The sequence below is a fragment of the Mercenaria mercenaria genome, chromosome 15 (assembly GCF_021730395.1).
Source record: "Mercenaria mercenaria strain notata chromosome 15, MADL_Memer_1, whole genome shotgun sequence".
NCBI lineage: Eukaryota > Metazoa > Mollusca > Bivalvia > Venerida > Veneridae > Mercenaria > Mercenaria mercenaria.
Window position 1 is genome coordinate 56,032,344 of NC_069375.1, and position 11,278 is coordinate 56,043,621.

The window sequence follows — 11,278 nt, forward strand, 5'->3', positions numbered from 1 at the left end:
GAAAGTAGATGTTCTGCAGTAATAAAATCATTCAGAATCGGATCCCAGATATCTTTCAACGAAATAATATCACTTTTTAAAATGATTTAAAAATATAGGTTTCCCTCGACATATTATCTCGTTATGTCCAAATAAGAACATATATTTTATATCAGAAATAGTTGTGGGGCGAAAGTTTTGTCTGAATTTTACACATTCATTCAGCGCTCGTTTATAGAAATCGCTAATGTTACATGATTTTAACATTTCCTAAAGATGAACATTTACAAAGCAGAAAAGTGCAAGTAGTATTTTCCAGACGAATTCCTGTTTTGTAATTCCGAGTGAATTATTCTAAATATTGTTTTTATTTCTAAACCTGCTTAAATGTTTTTGTTTTGATGCTACACATAATTCAAAACCCCGTTTTCACGATCGATCTGTCATGTGATACTTGCTGCCAATGAATGCCATAATTAGTTCAATTTCTTTATTGTAATTATCCAGAATTCCTCTGATCTCTATTTCAAAATTTATTTTTGATAGAACATATGCTTTTAAAATGAGGATTTTTCCGTTAAGAGTGTTTTAATAATCTTAAATGAAACGAGTTTTATCACCGTTCAAATTCACATTTTCTTTCAAATATTGTATTTAGATATTTTCTCGGGTGACGCGTCCTCGCTCTCATTATAAAAAAGCAGTATTTCAGATCTATATGTGATATTTCTCTCCTGCATGCAATTATGTGTTTCAAGTATTACTTGGTTATGTAAACTTATACGCAGTATAAATTGAAAGGACCTCTGGCATGTTAACACGAAATCTGCCTAATTTGTTCTAAGGCTTGTAAATATGTCGCTCATATCAGTCCGAATTACATATATTTTGTTCCATAAAAATATTTTCACCGATTCAGCAGTTAATTGGCAAAATACGGCACATTTTGATAAAAAGATTATAGGTCATTTTTATGAAAGTAGATTGATATAGTCCTATTTCCGTTTAAGGTAACATTTGGATGCACATGTGTTCTTACATCAAATACAGTGAATGTTGAAATCTACTAACATTTCATTTTTAAAAGAAATATTTTCGTTTTACTTGATAAATCCTAAATTTGTTTTCAAAACATCCAGTACTTGTACTTTTTATATGAGCATCTCCTAGCTATGTTACTTTATAATTTCTTTCTCGAAACGTATAACACTAAGTTTTGTCCTCAAAAATAACATCTTGATTATTTATTGTACAAAAAAAATATTATTACTATTAGGAATCTAAAAGCTTATTGTACTTGCTTATTGTTATTCTCGTATATCTCGACAATTTAATTTGATCAAATTCTCAGGCATACTCATATTAAAACCGTCTCTGATCCTTTCATAACAATGTCTTTAAGAACATCGCTTTCGCAAGAAATGGTAAAATATCAAAGCATTTAAAACAGGTAGCCACAATTATGCCAGTAAAAAAAAACTTTCTTAATAACAAGTTTGTTAAAAAATCTTATATCTGCTTAAAATCCAGTAGGATGGCCTGGTCGTCTATGTGTTAGCCATACCCGAGGGTTTGCATAAGTGCACGTGATCGATGTATTCATATATTCGGGTTAAGTATTTGTGGGTCGTGTTTTACACTCTACCCAGAATTTTGATATTTATATGCTAATTACAGCTCATTTTGAATTAGGTTGAAGTTGAAGAACGGTAATGGAACAGTAATGAAAAAAAAGAACATTGAATTACAACACTGCAAATTTTATTTTTAGAAATAATGACCATAAAAGCCTTTTCACAAAAACTAACAACGAACTGACTGTGAAAAAAATAAATTAGAACTCAAGAAAATACCCATTATAGATATTGGAAGATTTCTATCACAACATTTATTCATTTCGTCATTTCATAATATAATGCGCTTTCCGCGAGTTTATAATACACTTACTACACTTGGGAAAATTAAAAAAACCCACAAAATCCATTTAACTTTATGAAATGTATTTCATTTTGATACTAGTATGCAAATGTTTTCATATTCATTCATTAGTATTCATAAAATATTCATTAAATACGACCATTTTGCGATCAATATCTTTGTATGCACTTATATCCATTAGTATGGACTAATAATGGAAACAACGTATATACAAAAACCACGAAACACCTATTGTTTGATATTTCTCAGCCTATTTAAAATTAGATTTAAGTTGGTAAAAACTAACTTAATTTCTTGTCAAAAGTGTCTCTCAGAGGTCCTTTTGTAAAATCGTTATTACGTCACTATTAAGTTGTTCTCGTATGGGAGGGTGTCGCAGACAGCAGAATTGGGTTTCTCATATGATATAATCATTTCCATTTGTTTCCTATAAGAAACAATACATTTTTATACATTCAGTAGAAGCGATGATATATAGTCCATTCAACTTTTCCAATCTCCAAACTTTTTGTTCAATATATTATAGGGGAAAGATATTTAAATTATGTTGCAGTACAACTGCACACGTCCCACTAAATTATTTCTGTTTATAATCTCCAATATAATCCAGTTAATTAATATAAAATAATTTAACTCGACCGGTTTCACCCGTTTACGGGATCTTCAGGAGTAAAACTGTACTGTTGACGTTGGTAACGTCGCTTGGTAACGATGTCGCTTCATTGTAATGAGGGACGTTTTTGTCAAGGGACGTCACTATGACTTTATTGATGCGTTATTTTGCATTCAGTTCTGGACAAAAATTTTGAATTAATAAGCTTTCTTTTCTCCTTCTTTTGGATATGTCTGTTTCTTGTAATTTATAAATTGGCATTATCATGAATTTTTTAACCAATTCCTTTGAGCATTCTACGATGTGACGACTGACTGGTAGAAGTGAGTTTTCCGGATTCCTTATATGTTGTTTATGAGTAACTTCACAAGAGATGAGATTAGATTTTGTAAGCAAAGTCCTTATCAAAGTTCTATTTATACTTATTTATTTTCAATATTTATATTTTATAACCAGTTGAATCAAACAGTTTAACAGTTAACATGTTAAAACCGTACTCATCAGTTACAGAAGTGCAGTTTAAAAACAGGACGTAAGTATTCATTGCCTTTTATACGAGATTCCATAAAACACCAGATTCGAAACTAAATGAAGACAATCACATTGAGTTTTGTCTTTTGAAATAAAGTAGACACGACCACTGCTTCAAAGAAAATTATTCATCTGGTTACTTGATCATGTTAATCCTTTAGATTATTCACAATTGCTTATATTTACCAAGTAAAGATTACGTTATAAATCATTTCAATGGAATTTCAAATCAGTCTGCATATTGTGGTGTGTATAATTCCTATTTGACCCATATTCAAACTTGACCTAGATTTTATCAAGGCTATCATTCTGACCAAATTTCATGAAGATCAGTTGAAAAATACAGCCTCTATCGCATACACAAACTAAATGTTGACGGACGACAGACAGACGACAGACGGCAGACGACAGACAGACGACAGACGACGGACGCCGGACATCGAGTGATCAGAAAAACTCACCTGAGCATTGCTCAGATTAGCTAAAAACATGTTAATCTAGCTGTAAAGGCCATGTCTTTACATGATTGCTATTAAAGGTGGATAATCAGATTTTGGCCATGTAACGGATTTGTTCGAAACTTTAGCATCTGATCATTTACACTCATTTATGTTCACTTAACACTTAATACAAATTAGATTTTCACTGGAGGTATTTTTAAAATTTCATTTTCCTATCCTGGTTGCCCAACCAAGATAGAGTTATTTTATCATAAGTATAAATTTGATAAACATACTTTGCCTAAGGAAATGTATAAATATTAGACATATTGTAATATATTTGTAAAATATTTGCATTAAAAATTATGTATTTAGATGGAATTCATTAGAAACGCAAGTTTGAAAAATTATTATTACCTCCCTTTGCCTATCTTGGTTGCGCAACCAAGATAGATTGGAAATAAATGAATTCAAATGCTACACACAGCTTTTAAACTTGCATTTTGGTTCAGATTGTTCAATAGTTGATATGTCTATCAAATGCAAATGTAAAACTAGACATTGTATCGAAATAAAAAGAAATACCCAGCTTTTTATATATTTTCATATTAAAGGGGAGTAATTACAAAATTTTATAAAAGTAATAAAATGTACATTTCAAATAGGAATCTAACTCTATGTAATCGGTCTTTTTGTTCCTTAAATAATTCTCTACCAGAATATACAAAAAGTAAAAAATGTCATTAAATGTTGTTTAAATGTGATTGACCACCTTTAAAACTGGTCAGAATGTCTGTTTTCATAAAATTTTAAAAGAGCTAGAAACTTGGTAATATATGGGGTAAAAACCTATGAAAGATTCGAACGACAGTTAATGTAATAATTTCCGTCGGAAAGTAAGATTATAAGACGTTTAAAAACTCTGCAAAAATATATTTTTGGTGTAAGTATCAGAACTGTTTTCTTAAACTCACACTTCTGTGTAAAGTGTATGCTTGCAATGAGATAGTAGTGATACTAGTAGTATAAAGTACTATCTAAAAGCAATAAAATATTGAGAACAAAAATGTTGAGAACATGATCAAACTAAACATTTAATTTCTTTCTAATCTAATAAAAATGTCACATAAAGCATGAATAACATTAATGTACGTATCTGTTACCATGCAATATGTATGAAAACAATTAAATAACAATTGTATATTAGAAAGGCCTGTGATTATCTTCTAGGTAACTAGAGAATATATATCAAGGGAGATATTATTCTGAAGAAAAAAGGAAGTTCGGCACCGTGAGTGATATAGAGAAAAATCGCACTGACAATTTTCAGTATATCACCAGTTAGCATAAAAAAGTAATGTGAAAGTAAGCCTGGGATTAACTTCTAACTTTATAGACATACGCGTCAAATAGAGATAGAACCTAAACCTGCTGGAAATAAAGCCTAGAAATCTGTTTCCAAGTACATTAAAATGACCAACACTTCTTTTTGAATTATATTTTTTAACACATTTTTTTTATGCCAAAAATTGAAGTCTTGCGATATTTTATATACCATTGTTACCAAGCAATGATAACTCTTGCCTCTAGTAAGTATTTAAGGCATTTACAAGGAAAGTTATCGATAACTTTATTTTCCTTGCACTGTCTCCATCGAGTGGAATATGAAAACGTTTTTAGAACTAATAGAATGGTTTGTTTTCATAACAAAGACAATAACGGTATACTCTTATTTGCATAATTAACCTTTAATCATAGCATCAGATGTTTTTGTCATTTTGTTTTTGCCTAAAATTAACTTATATAACGTTTCGACCATTAAGCGAAGGATATATCTTGATTTCATATTGAAGGTAAGGTCACATTTTTGCTTGTAACAGAATGTCAGATGTATGAACAGGTGTTGCTATAGTACTTTAATTGTCAGATCAGTAAAGGTGTAATAACATAGCAAGAAGTTAATTTAGTAATCAAGGTTGGTTTTTGTCGCCATTTTCCTGAATACGTAACCAAATATAAATTGTATACACTGAGATCTATATATTTGATCTAATATTCTATAAACCATTACAGAATCATATGATGTGATTAAAGATCATATCAGACCTCTCCTACTTTTGCGCACAACTAGGTAAGTGTCATATAAAATATAATCATAGGAACCCGATATTATGTCCACAAAATAATACTTGCAAATGAAGCAACTTTTGTTCAGTTAATGCAGACGAAACACAATTTAAAAATGATTTTTTTCGGAGTCCATCGGAAAAGATCGGCAAACCCGATTCATGTGTAATTTGCCGATCCTATTCTGTCGTTCATTTCGCATGAACCCTGAAAAAAAATAAATGGCATTCAAATGATTTGCAGAACATGAATTTACATTATATTTCCTTTTTATTTGTAAACAGTGCTTCTTTATATAAGTTTTAATTGTATTTAACATTACGACGGCACGTTGTCACTAAGCAGTGGTATTGTAACTTTGTTGCCTTTCCTTTTGCGGTTCAATCAATTAGTATTGGAAACTTCCGTTCGTCCGGGAAGTCATGCAACCACTTGGGTGTTCATTACTCTCTGAACGGGAAACTTGATACTAAAGAAAGTAGCTTGCGTCCCGTTTGGAAAGTAAAATCATCAATTTTTGACTTGCCTCATTCAAAAGGCCCGGTGCATAAGAATATGCACGGTATCATTAGATGAAATACAACACTATAAACATGAGAAATATATCTAAACTACTGTGTTCCTACATATCCTAATACAAAATTGATTCAGCATTGAAATAACATAATTCTGAATTTTCCCAAACGATCGGGAAGCTCATTTGATGCTTCTTTTTCACAGACTACTTAAGTGACACAAATAAGACTCTGATAAAACACTTTTTAACATATAACTACTTGCAAATCTCTAAAACAATATAATATTTCAAGATGCTTAAGCACTTATTTCTGTCAAATACACAGTTTATATTCATACACATACAATTCTTGTTTTAAATGTTATGTTGTTTAAGATTATTCTGGCCGAAATTAATTTTATGCATTTGTATGCATCATTAAAAATTTTCATACGGACCTGAACAAAAACCTGAAAACAAAATAAAATTAAATTTTCTGAGTGGAAAAGTATTCTTAATTCTGTCTAAATTCAATTCAATGTAAATATACATATTTGCGTTTCCCGGCTGAGAAGTTACCTTTCCTGTTCAGGAAGCTTTGAAATTCAGGTATATGAAAGTTAAATAAAAAATAAGGCATTAAACGAAATTTAGATAAAGTATTTACATGATTTTTGAAGTTTCAAAATAGCATATTTCATTTAATGACATCATGTATACTCTTATGCACCTACATAAATGATATGATTCTGGAAGCAAAGAACTATATTTAGCAACAAGTTTCCCGTTCGGGAATAAGGAAAAAAAACAACATAAATTATGGTTTGATTTCTCGAACTGGAAGTTTACCCTACTGACAATTTTCAACAGAACGAATTGGGGAATGTAAATTTTAGGTTAATAGTGAAGCTGTAAGTTTTATATGCGCATTCAGTTAGACGACACACATTAACTTAAAGTACGTCATGTGTGGGTGTGTGTGTGCGTGTGTGCGTGTGTGCTTGCGTGTGTGCATGCGCGCATGCGGGTGTGTGCATGCGGGTGTGTGTGTTCGGGTTTGCCGTCTTGATCAACATTTTTTTTCAGTCAAAAAAACGATGGTGTCTGTTGTAGGCGTGAGCGCAATCAATAACCTACTTTATAATGCCACATTGCTGGAATATCATGCCGTAGACATGTTATATGATGTTCCACCTGGTAACATAATACTGACACTGGACTGGCAAGTCCTATAACTATCCTCTTAATGAACTGCGCCGGGTGAGGAAAGTACTAGTACTATTTTCAAGTATTTTGCATGACGCTCACAGGAAGCGAATCCATGACCTCCGACTCTCAAGGCCGGAACTCTATCAATTAGCATTTTGAAATGAGTATGGTACATATGTATTAGTGATGGAATATAATTAGCTTTACAATTTCCATATTTACTTGATCGATGCCTTTTACTGCATTTTATTCCAAGATTCAAGGCTTTGCGTATCAAAACATTGTTGCCAAAAGGGCAACAATGTCTAGTATGTTGTTTGTTGACACTGCGTCTCAACAACGGGAATATTTCAGCCAGTCAAAACAAAAGCTCAGCTCAGAACAAGACTGATCCATGCATATCAAAGTTATGGCCATGATAAGTTCTTGAATGACTTTTGAGCTCAAATTATAACTTTGATCCTTTAGAAAGGGACTTGGTGTTTGCACGCACCATCCCATCTCATTAAGGTTACCCTTTGTTCCAAATAAGAACGGTCAAAGTTATGGCTCGAACAAGAAATGACATGATCTTCGACCCTAGTGTGACATTGACCATTGAGATGGAGCCCTAAGGTTTGCACGCGACGCAGTGTCTCATCATAATTAACATAACATTTTATATGCTAATAAAGGAAAAAAAACACCATCCATATCAAAATTATAGCCTGGACAAGATCTGACATGTCCTTTGATCCCCAAGAGTGACATTGCCCAAATGCTTTGATAGAGGGGTCGGACAATATAGTTTTATAAAAAAAGCTATATTACCTACTTTTGACTGAAAATACAGTATCGGGTGCAGTTCAGGATGTTTTTCGGGGCTATTAAGGGATGCATTTAAACTAACACTATTTCGTCTTTGGACTTTAATTTTTCTGATAATTGAGAGCCGATTTAAAATATTTTTAAAATTCATTTAAAGTATCAGTGTACGAGAAAAAAAAGCTGATTGCGACTGATAAAAAAGGGGAAATTCATATAGTGGACGCGTGTAAGAAAATGAAAGTATTTTTGCTGTATCTTAAAATGTATATTTCGTTGGCTGAATACCACAACAATATATAAATATTATAGATCACGTCTATTTAGAACAAACGTTAAAAATTACAGAAACGGCCTAGGATTACTTTATTTTGCAGTTTATAATCGTTAAACAAATAACTTTCATCTACGCATGTAGACCTACAAAATCGTGATCAGTGTTAAATGAATGGCGATGCTAGTTTTTTAATGGCAATTTCTTAAAAAGATAATCATTTTACATTACGGAAAGAAACCTTTCAGCAAGTGTAATGGACAAATGTACATGTAATTTCAAACATCTAGTGGTAACTAGATTATGCTGGTTCGCCTCAGCGAGTCTGTATAACGACAGGATTTTACTGTGAAAACTATCTAAAACGCCGAAAACCTCCAATTCATGGCTCCCAGATTTTTCCTTAATTACAAAGGGCAAGCCAGCAACCTAAAACTCAATGTCGGTTCGCTTATGAATAGTGAGGAATCGAAAGCTGGCTTACAAAAGCCATACTGCCCTACTAGGTCGCGGTCATCTTTAATGAACAAAAAGAGCTAAATGACACGCAAAGGACCAATCTATCGCAAGTAGAGTATTGCATCAGCTATGTGGAAACTTCTCTTATATTAAGGGAGTACTATAATCGTTAATAAACCCTTTTCATTGGGTCTAATAACAAGAATTAAGCGAGCCACTATCTAGATTTTTCAAAACTTATATATTTACTTGTTTGATCTCCCTAGTTTCTCCCATGTTTCCAATATTGGTTTATCAATCGGCTTGCTTCAGCTGTTTGTGTGTATATAATACGAATCTAAGCTGACAATTATTATTTTGTATTTTGGAAGGGTACGATTCTCTCAATGTGCTTTTCATTGTATTTACGCTGGGATATATCACTTAATACACCCGTTTGACTATATCGATAAAGCAAATACTTGCTTGAAATAAGGCGAAATACATTTTCGTTCATAGTAGCAGACAAATAATTTCAAAAAGGTATGAATCAAATTAATACAGCTGAAATACATTTTGCATAAGAGGCAAAGTGATTTTATTTGGGGAGAGAATATTGAGTTTCTTTAAGGTAATATTCATCTAGGCATAAACGCACCTATTATCATTTTAACCGTGAATGTTCGCGCACCTGTTATTTATCTATTGTTTAGAGATTAAAAAGGATAAATATATAAATACACTTCAGATAATCTTTTGTTCAAATGGGAAACAACAGAGCGACTAACGATGATCTTCTACGGAAAGCACAGTGGGGAATTTCTATGCGACTACTACCTGTCATGGTGAGCCTATGGGCGCTGATACTTATGGGTGTTATTGGCAACATTCTTACTATTGTTTTCTATGTTAAAAGATCCAAACGTACAACACCAGTAATCTTGATAATATGTCTAGCTGTTGCTGACTTAGCAACCTGTGTCACGGCGATTCCAATTATTTCCGAGATGGCAACAAATGTTAGATATTCTCAAATTATCCTTTGTAAACTGGCACATTTTGCTGGACTATGGGCTGGTGCTTGTTCAAGTGCCATATTATGGACCATTTCGATTGATAGGTATAGAAAAGTTTGCCGTCCTCTTGGTAAACAGATGACAGTAACGACTGTAAAATATTTAGTCATTGGAATAACATCAATTTCGTTATTGCTTTCTGTTAGGATGTTAGTAACATTTGATGCTGTGAATGTAAATATTACCATTCCTAACATGAACGAGACTGTTGTTGGGAGTTTCTGTGCTGCACGCGAAGAACAGGAGTATAAACTTGTCGGGTTAGTTTTCTATCTTATTGATTTTATACTGGTAGTAATGGTTTGGATGACTGTAGTGGTAACATATTCAAAAATTATATATACCATAGCCAGAAGAAGAATTTCAATGGGTAATTCATTCATTCGTTCACAAAGAGAACAAAGAGTTAAACAATCAAGAAAAATAAAAGGAAAATGTTCTGTAGAGGAAGACGAAATCACTAATCATGGACGTTGTTATAGCAGAGACATTAATAGTTTACAGTTTGATGATACGTCATTATCTGAAAGTAATACAGACAAAACCCATAAATATGCTATAGCCGAAACTAACGGTGAGCAAAGAAAACAACAAGTAAACAACTCATCCAGCCAAATGAAGAAATTAACCTTTGCATTTGCGAGTGCCAAGAAACCATCAGAATTGAATCTGACCCTTATGATGTTTGCAGTGTCGATGATTTTTATTCTTTGTTTAACTCCTTACTTTGTAATAAGAATTTTCATAAGAATCGTTCTTGTCACCGGAAATGAGTATGATTTTAGTGCTGGAATTCAGTTTGCTTTAAAACTACCGTATTTAAACAGCGCTTTCAACCCCGTCATTTACTGCATTTTCAATCCAAAATTTAGGCGTTACATAAAAGTGTGGTTTGGTAAATGCTCCTTTGGTAAGAAGTATGTGAATGCAACAGAATTATAGAATTATCATTTTCAATGTGTTATTCTTATCAACATTTCATTGTTTTTGTACATTTTATGCACAGTTTGGCCTGCTTCTAGTATAGAGAAATTGAATGACTTGCCAGCCAGAAGTATATACTATTGCCGTAGGATCGAAGGCGGTTTCGTTATTGACCGGAAGACCATTCAAAAAGTATGTTTAATCTATTACATGTCATCAGAAATATATTTTCATATCTTTTCTTCAAGTTTTGTCTTAAGTCAAGTAAAATTTAACGCTGAGCTATAGACTTCCCAATAGCACAAACTATGGACCGGTGATTCATTAACAGTGTAGAAACGATTGAACAACCAAAACGGAAATAGCGATGTGATTTCAATCATTTGTTGAAATATGATAAACGTGGTCTAACTTTTTCGATTGATATTT

At 32.5% G+C, this 11,278-nt stretch overlaps 1 protein-coding gene across 1 annotated transcript; it reads left to right on the forward strand.

Annotated features, from left to right (window-relative positions):
• Positions 1-9,613: 9,613 nt before the first annotated feature.
• On the forward strand, positions 9,614-10,867 carry LOC123565449 (cholecystokinin receptor type A-like). Its single transcript, XM_045359349.2, has one exon. The coding sequence runs from the start codon at positions 9,614-9,616 to the stop codon at positions 10,865-10,867; it is 1,254 nt and encodes a 417-aa protein (XP_045215284.2).
• Positions 10,868-11,278: the final 411 nt, after the last annotated feature.

Excerpts from the sequence above, each read along its gene's own strand:
- LOC123565449 (XM_045359349.2), top strand. The coding sequence starts at position 9,614 with ATGGGAAACAACAGAGCGACTAACGATGATCTTCTACGGAAAGCACAG.